At 40.3% G+C, this 19,818-nt stretch overlaps 1 protein-coding gene and 1 non-coding gene across 2 annotated transcripts; both read right to left on the bottom strand.

Moving 5' to 3' along the window:
* Positions 1-3,802: 3,802 nt before the first annotated feature.
* On the bottom strand, positions 3,803-3,874 carry trnap-agg (transfer RNA proline (anticodon AGG)). Its single transcript has one exon. It is a non-coding gene; the product is annotated as a tRNA-Pro (tRNA).
* Positions 3,875-12,290: 8,416 nt separating this feature from the next.
* On the bottom strand, positions 12,291-16,563 carry LOC126385831 (guanylin-like). The gene is made up of 3 exons (XM_050037840.1): positions 16,435-16,563; positions 13,863-14,049; positions 12,291-12,763 (listed from the first exon to the last, which is right to left on the bottom strand). The coding sequence occupies exons 1-3, from the start codon at positions 16,504-16,506 to the stop codon at positions 12,693-12,695; spliced, it is 330 nt and encodes a 109-aa protein (XP_049893797.1). The 5' UTR covers positions 16,507-16,563; the 3' UTR covers positions 12,291-12,692.
* Positions 16,564-19,818: the final 3,255 nt, after the last annotated feature.

The raw sequence follows: 19,818 nt of genomic DNA, 5'->3' as shown, positions 1-19,818 counted from the left end.
GACAAGGAGACTCTAAATCTTCTGACTACATGTTTGTTGACCCTAAAATAGGCTGTCAACATGCTTCTCGTAAAAGAGCGTGCACTGGGATGAACTCCAACAGCTCAACCCTGAACAGGATAAGTTGTAAAACCAGATGGGGGATGGAGGGATGGTTTCCTGTATCCATATAGGATACAATGGAAAATAAAACACTCCTCTTCCAGGGAAGATGAGATTATAAGTTAAGACATGGTTACCCAGGAATCTCAAACTTTCTCATGAATAAAGGGGCAGGACAGGATTTCTCATGAACTTTGCAAATGCGCAGTGTCAAGCTGGACGGCATCACTTCTTTCCACGGAGCCAGGACAGAGTCAGGAAACAAAATTGACAGATTATTACTGTAATGCATTTTTTTTTAAGTCGATGTATTTTTTTACTATCTATCAAATACGTTGGACACTTCCCATAGTGTGCTGTTGTTGAGGGGACTCCATGCCACTGGGCTTTTTCTGACCCTAATTTTATTCTCATGGCAGCATCAAGTCTTTTTTTAAGTGAATACATAAATAAAATCTTACCAGAACTGCATGAGAATAACAGATTTATCAAGAGTGTGTATTCATATGCAGCCAGCATGCTATGAAGTTTTGAAATTGACAGACTGTAAAATAAAAATAGTTGTATTGCACCCTCTGGTGGGTACTGAGAGGAATGAGCACACTGAACAGAGGTGAACAACCAGCAAAATGTACCAAGGCATCAAAAGCACAAATTTTCAAAGAATATTTCTTCCAACAGTGTTATATAATTAGATTTTTACTCAGGGTTTAAGGAGATTTAAATGTTGTAGCAGGTAAAGGTGGGGCTAATTTTAACTCCTTTTAATTTTAACAACCTAGTGCTGGTGAATACAAAGTCTGATAATGCGTCTCATTTTAAATGCTTGCTTAGAAAATCTTAATCTGCAAAGCATCTATAGCTGTCAAATAAATGTATAAAAAGAACAACACTCTCTGAAAGGTATGAAAATACTTCAGTAAAGTACAGGTGGTCTAACGCAAAACTGTAGTAAAGTAACTTACTTGAGTAGTTAAATGATACAACAGCATTTAGGGCTGTGACGGACAATTATTGATTAACTTCTTCACCATTTAATCAATTAAATGTCAGAAAATAGTGAAAATCGTCACATGTAAGAAGCTGGAAACAGAGGATGGTTTGCATTTTGGCCAAATAAACGATTTAATGTATTATCAGATTTGTTATTGATTGAATAATCTATTGACTAATCATTTCAGAACCAAATTAATTTGCCTATTGTATTGTTTGTGCTTATGTACCTAACCAACATCCTATTTTAAGTATCTTATTAGATATATTTTAAAGTTTTAACTGTTGTTTCATTTGCCTGTTCTGTCTTTTTCTTTAATTTACAATCCTTCGTCTTGGTGTAAGGTCTTTTGAGCTGCATCTTGTGTATGAAAGGAGTTATACAATGTAAATGTATTGTTATTGTTATTATTTTAAACGTGTACTTAATATGTCAGGCAGGGTTAAAAGGTTAATGGGTGGGTGAGTCGAACCTGCAGGCGTTTATTTTTCCCTAAATAATAGAAAATGATTAATTTCGGGCACTTCGTCCACTTTTTGTAATGTCTGATGTGATTCGTTTGTGCTATGATTTTTTTGTATTTATGCACTTATATGTATTTATGTGAAACAGTTGACGTCCTGGAACGAAAGAAAAAATTTTAGATTTCTTTTTGACAATAAAGCAAATTCAAATCAAATCCATTTTTTCTATAGGAGATAATAACATTATTAAATCTGTCCGAATGCCTGAGTCTGACTTCTGGGGAGATGTGTGTACAATGATTGTTAAGACAATACCCAATATTTCATTTGATAGAATAGTGCATATCTTGGGTCTGAAGATCTGAATATCTTGCTCAGTGTAAATGTCAAAGCGACAGTGAAGAGCTGGAACAAACAGCTACACAATAAACATGTGATATCACCTACAGCATGCTTTTCGTAAAGTTAATGCGACTTACAGTTTCTCTTGATTGCTTGGCCTACTGGCTTCATGAAACTGGGACCCACTTGATCTTCATCATCACCTTCTAACACTGCAGCAGTCTTCTCTAGAAAATTAATGAACAGATTTTCATTGGTTTGACACATTTTTCACACAAAACACAGATCGCATAGAAAGACCCAGAACTTTATTGGATTTACTGTGCTAAATAAAAGAAAAACATCTCTTCACAGCTGACAGAAATAACCTGCATAAAAATGAATCTTTTCTGCACCTGTGGGAAACTATTTAATCAGCAAACAGTCTTTTCCATCTATAAAAGATGTCACTCTGTGTTGCTATTTGCAAGCATGGATCAAAAAGGTCAAAGGCAAATGAATAATGATAATTTTTTATGTATTTCAACAGAGCATCTTAAATGAGCATATAAAGTGCTGGTGCAAAGTGCAGCAGGGTTTGTTATGTCTGGCACAGTCATCTTTGGAGAACAGAATAAACTGGTGCTGTGATATGCTCGCTTGCCTTTTTTGGCACGTTATAACCATGTAAAGTATTTGCATATGACCCAGGCATATAGTACAAATTAAGGTTGAACGAGGTCATATTTATAGCTTTATTTTGGATTTTGTGCATTGTGCAATGATTGATGTAAAGAATACATTCACTTGACCACAAGGTGTGTTGTCTGATGAGAATATTTGCTTTTGTTGCATGTTTTTGACAGTTGGACAGCAGTCCACAAAGCAAAACATAAAGTATGAATAGTATAAAGTATTCTCCTGCCGTTCAAATTTTCTCACAATCTAAGAACTTTGTAAAACATTATGGGAGAGATCGCATGTATATATAAGCGGCATATGTCGGGGAGACTTGAGGAGGGATTAAAGGAAAAAAAAAAATCCGACTAACAGTCACTGAGGTTAGCTTGACTAAACATCACAGGGTCTTTTGTACAATACCTACACAAAATCAGGTCGAAAGGGTCTCACGTATATGACACCCAAGATGAAGAGAAAAAGTAATCTTTTCCATAACATAAATATAATTTACAATATCTATCCACTCCTCTAATGAGGGGGGTTCAGGAAGCAACCAGCACCTTGTGAGAGCTTCTTTACAAGCAGATATCAAAATACCAAACATATATTTGTGAGAAAGCTTTGCCTTAAAATCCATATATCCCTAAAATAGAAAATTGCAAAGGGTGATCAGTGTTAAGACTCTTTTTAAGTGCTTTATGAAATTCTGTCCACTGGGCACTCCCATAATACATGCCAGTGATTGGCTTCCTGAAATCCACACTGTCTCAAACACTTGGTGACCCCTCCAGCGAAATGTGCTTTCTGCTTCAGTGTGATGAAAAAACGAATAAAACATTTCCACCCAAACTCTCACCACATAAGTGAGCATTCTATATTGAAAAATGACCTTCTCTTTCCCATTTTTTAAAATATATTCTGTAGTGTGGGGTTTCACTGTTGTATGGCCTTTATAGAGTTATGTTTTCAATGTTTTCTGAGCATTTTGCAAACAAATGTGTCATTTTCAGCGACTTTCAGTTGAGGTCTGTGTGTGGACTGTTTGGAAAATGTAACGTCTGAGTGGACAATTGTGTTCAAGCAAATGAGAAAACTGTCAAGTGAAATAAAAGGGGAAATCTGTTATGGGATTAATAATTGTTTTTCTCTATATTTAGGTTAAGAGTTTATGTCAATCTGCACAAAACCTTGTATAAGAAGCTAACTTGAAAAAACTTTATTCTTATTGAAAAAGCACCGAGGGCTCGTCCGGGATTTGAACCCGGGACCTCTCGCACCCTAAGCGAGAATCATACCCCTAGACCAACGAGCCACGTGACATAAACCCATACATCTAGAAACTTGCCCACACAAGCAAAACTTGACCAAACAAGCGATATTAACAAGATATTATTTATGTAAACACAGAGGACACGTTATGTTTGTGTCCAACTAACATTTTCTCAATTATTTCCGGTAAAGTTCTGGCGGTACCGTGAGGCTAATTAAAAACTAACCATGAGTTTGACCCAACCGTCAGTTCATTACATATTAAATAGACACTGCTAAATTTCAACAGTTTGAAAACATTGTGAAAGACAGAAACAGTCTCACACTCTAACACAGCAATTAAGATGAAGACATGTCTTTGCAAACTCCCCGTTTAATGCCACAACTCAATTAATTAGTTATTTCTGCGTCTACTTACCAACCGTCAGGTTAACTCACATCGTCGTCAAAGCTCAGTGGGTAAAGTTTTTTGTTGCCCCCCATAAAACAGAGAACAAAGTGACATATTTAACACCAATTAGCTCTTTAACTTTGCCATTAATTCGTGTTTTGAGGCGGAGTTTGAAGCTCAAGCGTAAATATTCACCGTAAATATGTCTCCTTCGACGGAGGCCTGTGAGTTTACCGGTAATTAACGTCGGGACCTGTCTCTGTGAAAAGTTTGATGGAGGCGGAGGAGTCCATTATTATAATGGAGACGTTGACAGATTGTTGTTGCGTCACTCATCAACCGCCAGAGGTCGTCATACGCTCTCAAGAGGAGTTTGAACAGAGGATCCAAACAACGCGAGAAGCTTCACTCCCGGCTACTTCCGGGTTCGTTTCAATCTTTCCGGGCAGACTGTTTCTGTTTAGAATAATTATTTTAAATAGAAGTGTTTCGCCATTTTGTTTTTTGTATTGCGTTTTGTTCAAGGATTGTTTTGACTAGGCAATTTGTAACAACAAAGATATATGATGGTTTAAAGTGTGATGTGCAGTGCCCTCTCCATTGACTCCATTAGAACTGACACCAAAATCTGGCCCTTGAACACTGTCTCTGTGATCATGACCTTTCCTTCCTTATAGCTTCCTTGGTCTATGTAAAAAAAATACACTTGACAAACTAAAACTTGCTTTGATAGATGAAAAGAGTGTAATCACCCAGGGGTCAGTATGGACATTATGGAGGACTTCCTGGGAGTGTTCATAGGTATTAAACTGCACTGAGCTAAGGGACTGTCCATTACTTATGAGAGGGGAGGGGATGGTGCAAATAGAGGAGAGGCATGTCAAATATTTTTTTAAGCTCTGGGGAGGGACTCATGTTTTTATTTTGGCCTAGGGGAGAGGCATACAACTTTAAATGGCTGTATTTTGTATTTATCAAACTGCCAACTTTTTTCACCTTTATTACAGGAAAAATTAGAGAGAACGGGAATGACATGCAGCAAAGGGCCGCAGGCTGGAGTCAAACCTGTGCCGCTGCAAAGGGCTCAGCCTATGTGGGGTGCATGCTCCACCCACTGAGCTACAGGTCACCCCTTGCTGCTGATTTTTAAAACATGTTTTCAGAATAAGAACTAGAAATATTTTATTGATCCCTGAAGGGAACACGGTGATTTGTTACAGTCACTCAGATGTAAAGAATAGAAAATAAAGGAGTAGGAATAAGAGTGTGAAATAGAAGTATGTAAATATAAAGCAATAAAATCAAATCTAAATTAAAATGTACATCAAAATAAAAAAATGAAAAATAAAATGTGCATTATGCTACAGTGTTTAACACTAGTACTTAAGATATATATTAATTAAAAATAAAATATATATCATGACTGTGCTGAGGCTGTATGTGTGAAATTTAACTACATTATATACATTGATAGAATAAACAGGAAGAGAACAAAAGTAAACATAAGAAATATGTGCAGTTACATGCATGATAAAGTCCTATACTGAAAAATATTGCACAATTGAACAGTTGAGTTATTGCACAGACATTTTCCTCTGTAGAAATGGCCAAAATGACATTGTTTATCCTGGCCAGAAAGTGTAAAAACAGAAAGTATTGTTGGATTTTCAAATTTCCGACGGTCCTTGGGCACATCATATTCACTGACTAACCAGCATGAATGACAAGAGTGAAAAACCAAGGCTTTTTTTTCCAGGATTTCATCTTCAACTTTTACCTTTCAAACATCAAAAAAATTGTTTTAAAAATCTAATAACTAACTTATGGTGAAGGGAGGATCATGCATTTTTTGCCAGTCACTCAGGTACGCTCAAGGACAAATATTTGTAGCTTTGGGGATGGTCAAAATAAATTAAAAAAGAAGTCACACCCCGCTACCCTCCCTACACTGATAAGTCAAGAACAGTCCCTTAGAAAACTGAAGCCCTCGACAAGAAGGGCCGGAACTGCCTCTCTTTTCTAAGGACGCTGAGGTCCTTCAACATCAATGAACAACAATACTGAGGATCCTTTATGAGCCTGTGGCGTACAGTGCTTTCCCGTTTGCTGTTGTGTGCCGGGAGGCGGCTGAAGGTAATTGACATCAACAAACTGATCCACAAGGCCACTGACATTGTGAGGTTGGAGCTGGATTCTCTGGTGGCTGTGTCAGAGAAGAGGATGCTGTCAATGTTATGTGTCTATGACGTGCTGGTCAAACACAGTTTGTCAAGTACTATATCAAGTACACACAGAGCAAGACTCATTCTCTACGGTGCATCACAGGAAGTCATTGCTGCCTGTGGCCTTCAAACCTTTCAGCTCCTCCAGAGTGTCAGATGCTCTGAGCATGTTTAGACTTGGTATTGACATGTGTCTTAAGTGATCCAATAGCAACTGGACGGCTAAATACAAGTGGAAACAGCTACTAGGACACATCTTGATTCGATGACTCAAACAATTTGCTGGGGTGGTCTGGAATGCATTTTACCACATGGTGACAGCTCTGTAACTTAGCCATTTTATGTGATGTTAGACAAAGTGTTGCATGACCATCCCTCAATCTGATTCTGAATCTAAACACAAGTGGTCAGCAGGAGACACATGATAGCCACAGGTGTGAACACTGATGTAGCTCCGCTTGTGTTCAGATCACCGAAATGCTTCTGAGTGAACAGGCCTTTAGACGTACTTTACCCATCAGCAGCAGCTGTAACCCATAATATATGTAATATATATTTTTTAATACTCTTCTGTTTCAACTGCAAAACTGCAATATGCAATACTGACTTGAAGTGCTCTCAAGCCTCAAGTGAGGGAGTTCAAGTGTCTCGGGTCTTGTTCACGAGTGAGGGTAGAATGGAGCGTGAGATGGATCGGCGCTTTGGTGCAGCTTCTGCAGTGATGCAGGCACTACACCGGTCCGTCGTGGTGAAGAGGATGCTGAGCCAGAAGGCAAAGCTTTTGGTTTACTGGTCCATCTACATCCCAGCCCTCACCTGTGGTTATGAACTCTGGGTAGTGACCGAAAGAATGAGATCGCGGATACAAGTGGCTGAAATGAGTTTATACGTGGGGTAAGAGATAGGGTAAGGAGGTCGGACATCCGGACGGAGCTCGGAGTAGAGCTGCTGCTCCCTCACGTCGAAAGGGTTCAGTTGAGGTAGTTCGGGCATCTGATCAGGATGCCTCCTGGGCGCCTCCTGTTAGAGGTGTTTCGGGCATGCCCCACTGGTAGGAAGCCCCGGGGCAGACCCAGAACACCCTGGGGGGATTAGATATCTCATCTGGCCTGGGAACGCCTTGGGGTCCCCCAGGAGGAGCTAGAAAGAGTTGCTGGGGAGAGGGACGTCTGGGTGCTTTGCTCAGCCTGCTGCCCCCACGACCCGGCCCCTGATAAGCCGATGAAAATGGATGAATGGATATGTTTCTTTTTTTTTGTATTTTGATATGTAAATATTGTTTTTCTTGCACACTTCTTATTCTATTTTCTTATAATTTCTCTATATCTATGTAGCAGTGGTTTTCAAAGGGCAAGCCAAAAATTTCAAGGCACACCACAACAGCTTCTGTCGTGTACTATCACTCTTATCACAACATAAGACAATAAAAATAAGAAAAAATAAGACAGGTAGCTTTTTCTTTTGGTGGTAGGTCGTCTTCACTGGTGCTTTGTTGTAATTTACTCCATACAGTGAAGCAATCCATTGTCCCAATTCCCAACCTCTTATAATTCCCACCTGCGAAAGGTATTTGAAGGTATTTTAAATTAAATTGCACTAAATTACATTTTTAGCCAGAGTTTGCCTTTTTATTAGGAAATGGGTGGGAACAACATACTGATACAGTCAGTTAAAAATTCATTCATAAAGTTTTGCAAAGGCCCAGTTAAAATATTGCAATAATAATGTGTGGTTATCACAAAATCCCATGGCACACCATTTGAAAACCACTGCCATATAGTATAGGAGCAACTGTACCAACCAATGTCCCCTGTTGATCAATAAAAAATTCTGAATCTGAATGTGAATATACTTCTGCACATTTTTTTCTTTCCCCAAATCAATGTAGGATACAAAGATGGAAATTAGAACTGGCTTGAAACAAAATTGTTTGTCTGCATCAATACCCCAGTGAAAAACAGAAACTGTGTCTGCTTTATTTCGAACTGTTTTATTTCACACTGTGGAGGGCTGCACACGTCAGCCCCAGGATTTGTTGAGGCTGATCACTTACATTAGACCAGCCCATTAACTGATCCATTAAACACACATTTAGGAAATATAGACGCCGATAAACACAATGCAGGCAGCAGAGCAGCTTTAAATGGCTGTAAACAGGGGTTACTTTAATGACTGATGACCGTGTGTGTCACCTGATCGCTGCGAAGCACAGCGGGCAGGAAAACAGGTCACTGACATCATGAATATTGATGCCTTATGTCAGTGATGCACATTCCTGATTGCTGTTACATAAATCAGCCGTTCTAGTTGGCTGTCCTGCCAAATTACATTTTAATGGAATTTAAGATGCACGTTCACATGTGAGGGAAGATTTCCTACCTGTCATATCTGAGCCAAGTGATAATGAGGAAATCCATCGGCTCTGGCAACACGAACAGCAAGTGTCCACCTGCTCCACTGCAGATCAGATCTGGTTTATTTGGACTGTTATAATGAATTTAAAGTGGTGCTAATATCTGGAGAAGCACATTTTATTTTTGTAATAGTAGTAAGTGTAAGATGAAAAGATGAAGACACACACAGCCCACAGTAAGGGCGTGTACACAAATGAGTTTCACAGTCAGGTGTGCGAACCTTTTCTTTTCATAAATGAGTGATAGACAATTTCTGATTTGAATAGAGGAACCAGTTTTCATTCTTACTTGCTCTACATTACTGTTGCCATGTGCTTTCGACTTTAAACTCAACTTTAGTGTGTAAGATTTAGGGGCATTCAGAGCCATCTAGAGGTGAGGATTGCAGATTGCAACCAGCTGGAGAGGTCTCTTCCTCTCCAGAACAAATTAACCAGGGGTCTCATTTATAAACATTACATACGCACAAAACAAGGCCAGGCGAATGCCACTTCCCACGTAAAAGCTGTGATCTGTAAAAACAGATTTAATTGGAGAAACTTTGACCCATGCTTACGAACATTTTGGAGACGGGAAATTGACGATGCAGATGGTGAGGTGGAGGCCTGATTGTAGAAACTGTTGACTATTTTTTGGCACACACTTCTTTGGCTTTTGTCCGTACGTACATTTTAAGTATGGATCCTAAGCATTGTTTAATAAATGAGACGCCAGGTGATTAAAACTGTAAAAACCCTGAATAAAGAAGCTTCACATTACAAATCAGTGGTTCTCCTTCTGTGTCGTTGTGGTAGTCAATGAGGTGGGTGTACGACTGGGCCTTAGGTTGATGGGTAAGTTACCAAGGAGGAAGTGAATATACTCTCCTATATATCCCAATGGCTTTTTGGCTGATGACCGGGTTTACGGTGAATGGCCAGAAAAGGAGGAAGGTTTACCCTGTATACCTGCGTATATCCTCTACTACACCACTGCTGGTGATTTGTACCAGTAAAAACACTGAATAAAGAAGTGTCACATTACAAATTAGTGTTTTTTTCAGGTGCTGTTTTGCATGTAGGACACAGGCTTCTAACCTATCACCTGCTAATGTGTGCTCACCCTATTTCTCTGATAACTTCACATGTTCTTGCCTTATGTCTGATCAAGATGTTCAGGAAGTTTTTTTTACTGGGAGCTGAATTATCTCCAGATGTCTCTTCCTCTCTACAACAAACATACCAAGTAAGTCAAACTGGTAAAAACATTGAATAAAGCAGTTTCACGTTACAAATCTGTGTTTCCTCTATGCCATTTATTACATTGCAGATGGGCTGCAAACCCAGCACCTGCTTTAGTGTGCTCATCTTTTCTTCTGATAACTTAAGATGCAGATAATCAGGAGGTTTTTACAAGGACCCTAATTATCCACAGGGGTCTTTTCCTTTCCAAAACAAATGGACCAAGTGATTAAAACCATAAAAACACTGAATAAAGCAGCTTCACATAAAAATGTTGTGTTTTTCTGACACTGCTTATTATGGAGGGGCTGCTTACTATGGTGACCACCCCAGAACGTGAATAGCTATATCTAGAGCCAGTGTTTGGTTTGTCCATTCTGAGCTACTGTAGAAACATGGCGGGACAACATGGCGATCTCTGCAGACGAGGTCCCGCTCACAGTGTAGATATGAACGGTTCATTCTAAGGTAAGGAAAACACATCAATTCTTATTTTGAGGTGGTTATACACTAAAGACAACATCCTAGAGAGAATATTCCATTTCTGCCAGTGTATCCCCCTAAAGGTGCTGACACACCAAACCGACATCAAAGAACTAGCGGTGACGAAAGCCAACGGTTGCGTCGTCTCACTTCACCTCACGTCGCCCTGTGTCAGTTGCATTTGAACACGCTACAAAGACTTCATCCGACGGCCAACTAGCACGTACGTTATGTGCGTGCATGAGAGGAAATAACTCAAAAAGGAAAACTGGAAGTCCGAGGAATGCATGAGATAAACAAAGTAGCGGTTGCCTAGCAGTTAGCCTCCGCTAGCTGGGAGGCTAGCAGAGGCCAACTGGCTGTGCTTCCCTCCAGTCATGCTGTGGCTAACGCTCCGCTAGCCTCACAGCTAGCCCCGGTTTGTTATTCAGGTTAAAGTGGGAAGAAACAGCGGGTCTGTCGGACAGCTGAGTGAGGTGGAGCCTGAGGAGGAAGCACCGGTTAGCCCCGGTTTCACTACAGGCAGATTCACTTGCTACAGGGGCGAGGAAATAAAACCTGAACATCAGAGTGATCTCTCTCACCGACAAGCTCCGCCGCCGATTCAACATGCTCAATCAGCCGAAAAGCCGTCGACAGGGGTCCGACTGGTGACAACAGTGCGGGACACACCGCAAAAACAAGGGCGACAGACGCTCACCGACGGCCCGACATTGGCCGGCGGTCTGGTGTGTCAGCACCTTAAATCCTACACACTGGACCCCTTTGATGCACGAATTCTGACTGCTTCGATCAAGATTTTTTTCTTACTGTTTATATTCCTCAAAAATTTGAAGTTCATTTTTTAAAAGTTTAGTTTTCAGTTGAAGAAATATAAACCGATGAAATATGATGCTGCTGAACTAAAGTGTTCACATATTTTATCATACTCCAATACTGCCCAGTGCATGTGCAAAAATTGCTTCTGACTCCTCCGTCTCTCGCATCTCTTTCTACACCTCCCTCTTGAACCCCTCCTCCCTCAATCAGCTCCTTGCTCTTCACTCCTCAGCCCCCCACACACCACCCCCTGGTAAACTATGTATATTTTTTCAATTGACGTTTTCCACAAAATACCAAAACCCTAACATTTATTTATTTACAGCCCAAAAAGTCACTGCAGATGAAGTACAATGTTAATGGTAATAATTATAGTTGAAATATAGCCAGTGCTGCATGATGTCCAGTTTTGGGTACAGATAATTAATTGTAATTTCTTCCCATATTATTAATACTTGGAAATTTTAACAACTGTAATACTTCCTAAATGTTACTAGATGTTAACAAAATGTATATACCTGCAAGGTTCTCCTGTTATAGTAGGATTGGTGATAAATTCCTGAGCTGCACATTTCTTGCTTTCCGTCGGCCATCTTGGTTTTCAGAGACTTGTGTTGCACTTACAACACCTGGCCAGTGGGTGGCAGTGTATGGCAAGACGCACTAGAGTCCATAGTAGTGGTTTTTATGCAACTACAGCATCAAAACTCATGCATACACAAGAAAATGGCTTTTAAATAGCTTCCCCCTGTAGTGACCACTATGTATGAAAGGGTTTTGATGTCCCTTTTTCTTCTCCATTCATTAGAGTTGAAACAGCACACTCCCTGTGCTTGTGTGTGTATGTCTGTGTGTGTAGAAGTCAGACACTGAGTATCATTTTGCTCTTAAAACTAACAATGAAAACCGCTTTTAGGGAAGCAAAGAATACATATTTTTTATTATCAAGAAGCTGCATTACACTCAATACATTAAAAGGTCAATATGAAAGCAAGTTGAAGACAAAAAACTGATTTTCAAACACTGCAGAACGTCTGCTTCAACATTCCACTGACAGGGAAGTAAATATGCACGAACAGCATCCACCAAAACTTATAAAAATGGTGTCAAACTGAGTTTTATTATGTATCTATTAAATTTGAGTACAGTGACCACTGAGCTCGTAGACCCGTTGGGCTTCGTTGCTAGGTGACAGAATGTGTTTTGCCGATGTCCATGGATGCCTTATACATATAAATGTGCAGGAACTATAGAGGGCGACAGCCCCGGAGGCTCTCGGTCGATGTGTTTGTGTGTCGAGCAGATGGCAGCCTCAGTACCGACACCCAGAGCAGGAGGGGTTGGCACATATTTCACAAGCATCCGAAGGCGTGATGATAAACACTGGAAAGTGCGAGAAAAAATAGAAACATAAATATTCATCTGACCCAAAATGTGCATTTGTACACCCCAAGGGCGAGTTTTTAAATTCTATGAAATGCTGCTAATATTGATAATGGGATCCGTATCCGTATCCGTCCCAATGCAGCAACAAGGGTGCCGTCTGTGTCTAATGAGCTTTAATGGCCCCCAAAGACTATTTGAACAGCTTTTCATAGGCCTCTTGTCTGGCATTATCATTCTAGAGCCACTTTATGGTGCAGCAGTGGCAGGATGTGCATAATACAATGTGTAAACAGGGAATTCAAGGAATCCATTTGAGCAAACTAACTGAAGCCTGCGCCTGTTGTCAGTGGCTTTAATCTTGAGACTGAGGGTGAGCCCCAGCCTGAGTAATAAAACTGTTGATTTAAAGGGCAGCTCTGAGAGCCTGTGTGAGATTGTTTCTTGTATGCATTTGACAAAAGCCAAACGTTAACACTGATGCTCACTAAACAAATAGTTCAGTAAGCTGTAGAGCAGGTTGGCTATTAAAGGAACAGTTTGGGAAGTTTGCTCATTCGCTTTCTTGCAGAGAATTAGATGAGAACATTGATCTGAGAGAACATAAGGACACACACATCCTAGAAAAGACTTAGCCTAGGTGCTGGACCACAAAGAGGCATCAATATAGAAAAAGTTGAGTCCGCACACTAGATATAGCTCCCAAGATTTAATCTGGATATCACCACATGTGACGTTTCGGGTACAGGCCCTTCATCAGACAATGCCCTGTCTGTAATTATTTGGTACTGAACGAAATGTGTGTTAATCTACAGATGAAAATAGGCCCAAACAAATGCAAAATTTCCTCCAGTTTGAGTAATGTTTCCCAAAAACAACAGCTGCCTTAAGAAATGAGCCGTTTGTAAAGATTTATGTTGTCATTAGGAACCAATGGCCTCGGGGCTGAGTGCTATCGTTGTTGTTGTTGGTCTTTTTGACACAACAGAACGAGATCTGAGAGGACCATATTGTAATATAATGCCAAACTGTGTCCTACATACGTCTTACAATATTTCCATATTTGTAATTTGTTTACTTCTCCTTTGCTCAGTCTTACCAAGCTGGGAGAAAACCATGCCTGCTGCCTTCTCTTGACACACTGGCTGAAAGACCTGTGGCAGGATGGGGTTGGCACATACAGCAGCGATGCTTGTCTCAGAAAGGTGAGGGCTGACATTGTTGTCTAAATCCAACAGCTCCTTCAGCTGCTTGACTGCCTCAAAGGGGAAGCTCTTGTCTCCAACCTGGGAGGGAGGAACAACAATGAGGGATGTGAGAAATCCTCCAAATGCATTTGCTTTGAAGTGAGAAAGAGAGCATGCTGTACTGGTCTTGTAATGAAAAATGATAAGCGGTGCGATGTATTTTAAAAACTGTTTAGTTGTAGCTTCAGAGCAGAGAGGGCAGGCCTGGAGTGAACAATTGTTGATGAAATGCATTTTTTAAAAGGAAAGTTTGAATTTTTTGAAGTTGGGCTGTTTGAGGCGCTTATCTATAGTCAGTAAATGACATACAGTAGATGTCTGTCAGCACACCCCCAGTTTGGAGAAGCAGGCTGTACCGACACGGAAGCTAAGCAATTTACTGCTTTGAACGCAGGCTGCAACAAAATGTACATCAGCCACCTAAAAAGATCAATAACAGTGTAAGTGTACACCATATACAGAATGTTTTAACTGCTTTCCCTTACCATCAGACAACGATTTCCAGCAGGGAAATTAAGCTATTATATCGCCAGAATCCATTAAGAAAAACAGCAGTTTAACATAGTTGAAAACAGGAGCTGCTGGTCTGCTGCTGCCTTGATCAGTTAAGCGGGATCTATACTTGTGTGGCAGACCCTTCGCCATAGCCTATGCACTTCGCCTACACCGTTGTGAGCATTTATACTTGTGTGGTGGTGTGTCTTTGTTACTCTGCAGTTATGACTCCAAAACACTAGTTAGCAGCAGAGGTTTCTGTGAAGTGCTGTAAAGTTTAGTTGATTCAAAACACACATTAAACACACATTAAACATGGCTTAACAGTGACAATTTCAAACACAAGTACACAAATCAGCTTCACTATAACTCGCAGCATTCACAGACAAAGCACTTGTCTTTATCTGGACACATTTTCCCCACAAATACAACATGCTAACGTTATTAGCACAAGCCCATGGCATTTTACATTGTATAAATTAGCCTAGCAGCTAGTGAGCTTTTCCTCTTCTCATATAAAACAGAGGGCAACAGCAACATTTAACAAAGGTAACGTTACATAATTTGGCTCCATTTCAGCTCACAAGGTTCACTGAAAAAACAACTGTCTTGAAACATTTTCCAAACAAATATATCATGCTATCGTTATTAGCAGAAGCCTACAGCATTTTACATTGTATGAATTAGCCTAGCGGCCGGTGATCTTTTCCTCTTCTCATATAAAACAGAGGGCAACAGCAACATTTAACAAAGGTAACGGTATGTAATTTGGCTCCATTAGAACTCACAAGGTTCACTGAAAAAACAACTGTCTTATACTAAATGTTTTCCAAACAAATATAACGTTAGTACTGTAGCACAAGCCTATGGAATTTTACATTGTATAAATTAGCCTAGCGATGAGCGGAGATTTCCTCTGCTCATATGAAGCCAGGATAAATCACATAGAAGACTTAAAATTATATTTTTGTTTAGGCTTTACTGTCTTCACAATTTTTTGTTTCTGTGTTGACATGGAGCCTACACCGTATCCTGACGTGCTCCTCCCCAGAAATGGAATGACACGCTGCAGTGACACAGACCTCCTGTCTATTTTTGTAAGCTGAAACCATTTCTCTCAGTGGAAACAAAGCTTTTATTTACTTTAATTTCAGAGATAAGAAACAATAAATTGTGAAGACAATAAAGCCTCCACAAAAACAGCATTTTAAGTCTTCTATGTGATTTATCCTGGCTTCATATGAGCAGAGGAAATCTCTGTGCATTGCTAGGCTAATTTATACAATGTTAAATGCCATCGGCTTGTAACGTTACTAATAACGTTAGCATGTTATATTTGTTTGGGAAAACATGTTCAAGAAGAGGAGGAAAAGATCGCTAGTTGCTAGGCTAATGTATACAATGTAAAATGCCATAGGCTTGTGCTAAAAACATTAGCATGTTGTATTTGTGGGGAAAATGTGTCCAGATAAAGACAAATGTTTGTCTGTAAATCCTGCGAGTTATAGTGAAGCTTATTTGTGTACTTGTGTGTGAAAGAGTCGCAATTAACCATGTTTAATGTGTGTTTTGAATCAACTAAACTTTACAGCACCGAAACCTTCGCTGCCGACAAGTGTTTTGGAGATGGCGTGTAACTGCAGAGTGCCACAGACACACCACCACACAAGTATAAATGCTCACAACGGCGTAGGCGACGTGCGTAGGGTCTGCCGCACAAGTATAAATCCTGCTTAAATTAGAGAAGGTGAAACACTTCCTCAGATTAATCTGACATCTTGATTTTCAAAAATTAAAAAAAGGAAAAAATGACCCCTTGGTGTCAATTACAGCTATTTCTAAGATTCAAATAGATAATACAAAACAAGAGCAAAGAAAGAGTGAAAAGAAATAAACACTCTGTCTGATAAGATAAGAAGTGACACTCACCTTAACCTGCACACCTAGAGCTCCTCCGCACACACACACCACCAAAACCAGGAAAACACTGACCGCTCTCATTTTCAGATGATGCAAGATGTGTCTCAGTTTCAAGGAGAGTTTCTTCTGTGGTCGCTGTGTGTGTGCTCTGCCTCTTATAAGGCTTCTGGACAGATTAGTGAGTGATTTATTAACAGATACAGCGGGCAGGGTGAGGGGGGGGGTAAAGGTATGGGAACACTGACCGGTCAAAGATAACCAAAGGCTTGAGCACTTTACATGCTTTGGATCCTCTTTTTTGGTTTATAGCCACTGACATCTAAATTTGTTTATAACCTCTATCTCTGTTGTTCCCTCTGTCAGCAGGGTATTCCATTATTGACTTTGGCTTTCACAGTAACGTATACAATGCCTCAGTGCCACCTAATAAATCTCACCTCTCGTCTCTCTCCCACAGATATTCGTCACAGAGCTGTCCGATAAGAGAGCGGCCATAAATGAACAGAGCTGATCCATATAGGTCACTTGTTTGCATAGTGGTGATATTTGCAAATTATGACATTTTGCAGATGCAAATGGCTTTTTTTTTTTGGTTTGGTTACACAGTCAGGAGAATGTACCCTTTAACTTGAAATGTGGAAACAGTGAAGTATCACTTCAATTCAAAATTGACTTTAACTCTTTATATTTCAAAATGTAATATTTTAAATCAGTGAAATAAGAAGTTGGATGCTCAAGTCAACTTTGGTGAGAATTAAGGAGCTGCTCTTTCCCAAAGTCTGACAACAGATAGGAGTCTAACGTGTGACGTCACTGTGCGTCACAGTCTGGAACTCCTCCATCAACGATGAATTGTAGCCTGACTGTGTGAACTCAGAAACTTTGTTTCAGAAGTCACATCAAAGTAACAATGTTGACCTATTTTAGCAGGTTTTATTCTGCGGAGTAAAAAGAGAAAATCAAGGCTTCAACTTTCTTCTTTATTTCTGTTTTGAGGAAGACTTTGTCCCTATTTTGGGCCAAAATGCCTACAACCGCTTAAGGAGACAGGAAATAGTTGTAGTTGATTTTTAATAGATTTGGACATCACAGTGGCATTAAACTGTACACGTGCACAAGAACCAGACGCACTGTGATTAGTGTTTGTAGTGAAATTCTGATTTGCAACATCTGCCTCCAGGCTTTGTAAACTTTAAAATAGTAAAAAGAAAAGAAAATACAGTACATCTACAAGCATGGGCGGATTAGGAGAGACTGAGCCTCTGGGCACAGACATGCAAAACTCCTTTCCTTTCCTTTTCGTTTCCTCTACACAGAAGCAAAACCCAAACTTTGGGGTGATTTTGCCTCTTTTCTTTCTTTTTTTATTTTATTTTATTATTTTGCATGTCTCTGTCGTCATTATGCATCTTTTTGTGGTTTTGTGTCCTGTGTGTGGTCATTTTTGTGTCTCCTAGTGGTAGTTTTGCATCTCTTCGTAGTTGTTATGTCTCTTTAACCCTTGGTATTTTTGCTTATTGTTACGTCATCAGGTTTTACAAAATAAACACACAAAACATCCATCCATCCATTTTCATCTGCTTATTCGGGGCCGGGTTGCGGAGGCAGCAGGCCGAGCAAAGCACCCCTGACGTCCCTCTCCCCAGCAATGCTGGGGGTCCCCAAGGCGTTCCCAGGCCAGATGAGATATGTAGTCCCTCCAGCATGTTCTGTTCTGGGTCTACCGTCCTACCAGTGGGACGTGCCTGAAACACCTCTAACAGGAGGCGCCCAGGAGGCATCTTGATCAAATGCCCTAACCACCTCAACTGACCACTTTCAACATTAAAGGAGCAGCGGCTCTACTCCGAGCTCCCTCTGGATGTCTGAGCTCCTCACCCTATCTCTAAGGCTGAGCCCAGCCATCCTACAGAGGAAACTCACTTCTGCTGCTTGTATCCGCGATCTCATTCTTTCAGTCACTCCCCAGAGCTCATGACCATAGGTGAGGGTTGGGATGTAGATGGACCAATAAATCGAAAGCTTCACCTTCCAGCTCAGCTCCCTCCTCACCACGACGGTCTGGTGTAGTGCCCACAACTACAGCAAAAATACCACATTTGCATGGCAGGTAAGGTAAGGTAACGTAAGGTAATGACATGATGACGGGGCAGACAGAAGTCTTAGCCTCTGGTAAACCCAAGCACAGGACAAAATATGGGGATGAAAAGGTTTATTGTCACAAGAAAATGAAATGACTGGGGTCAGTGGGAAGGAGTGGAGGAGGCTAAGATGAAGCTGGCGTGGGCAGACAGTGAAAGAAGTGTGGTGTGCAGGTGAGGCTGGTTGGCAGGTGAGTGATGATCCTGTGCACAGAAAAAACATGTTATAAAGATAAAAAAACACAAGGAAAATAGTTACTAAGGGTGCTTTCACACCTGCCGTCTGGTTCGGTTCAGTCGAGCTCAAGTTTGTTTGTCCCCTAAGTGCAGTTCATTTGGGCAGGTGTGAACACAGCAATCGCACTCAGGTGCACACCAACACAACCTGACCAAAAACACAAGGAAACACCAGGAAAAACATGTTACAGCAGTGCTTGCAGCAACAATCTCTACTAGTAGATAAACCCAGAAATGTAAACGATAAATGACCATTAACTTTCAAGTACATATTACAACATGGGACTTGCTGCATCACAGTATTCTGAAATGTCCCTCACTGTCACTATCACTCTCACACACAAAGACACACGTACAATAGCTGTTAATGATTAACTAGTAAGTAACTAGACAAGTATTGTTGGAAATCAACAAAGGGTAGAAGATTTTCATTGACTTTCACTGAATCTGCATTACATAACTCTTAACTCTTATGACTGTCCAGGAGGATATTTAAACATAATCATAGTGAAGCAATGCCAGAGCAAACTATTACTCAGCTTTAATAGAAGAAAATAAGAATAACCCCAGGTATCTTTTCAGCACTGTAGCCAGGCTGACTGAGAGTCACAGCTCTATTGGGCCTTGTATTCCTTTAGCCCTAAGCAGTAATAATTTTATGAGCTTTTTTAATGACGAAATTCTAACTATTAGAGGCAAAATTCATGACCTCCTGTCCTCAGATAGTACCTGTCTGCCCTCAAACACAGCTGTAATACCTAACATATATATTTAGATTGCTTCATTGCTTCTCCCAGATTTATCATCAACAATTTACCACAATGATTTCTTCATCTAAATCATCAACGTGTCTCTTAGACCCCATCCCAACTAGGCTACTTAAGGAGGTCTTACCTTTTGTTAACACTCATATATTAGATATGATCAATATATCCTTATTAACAGGCTATGTACCACTGTCTTTTAAGGTAGCTGTAATTAAACCTCTCCTAAAAAAGCCCACCCTTGATCCAGA

This window comes from Epinephelus moara, chromosome 24 (genome assembly GCF_006386435.1).
Source record: "Epinephelus moara isolate mb chromosome 24, YSFRI_EMoa_1.0, whole genome shotgun sequence".
NCBI classification, from domain to species: Eukaryota; Metazoa; Chordata; class Actinopteri; order Perciformes; family Serranidae; genus Epinephelus; species Epinephelus moara.
This window is presented reverse-complemented; position numbering and strand designations above follow the sequence as displayed.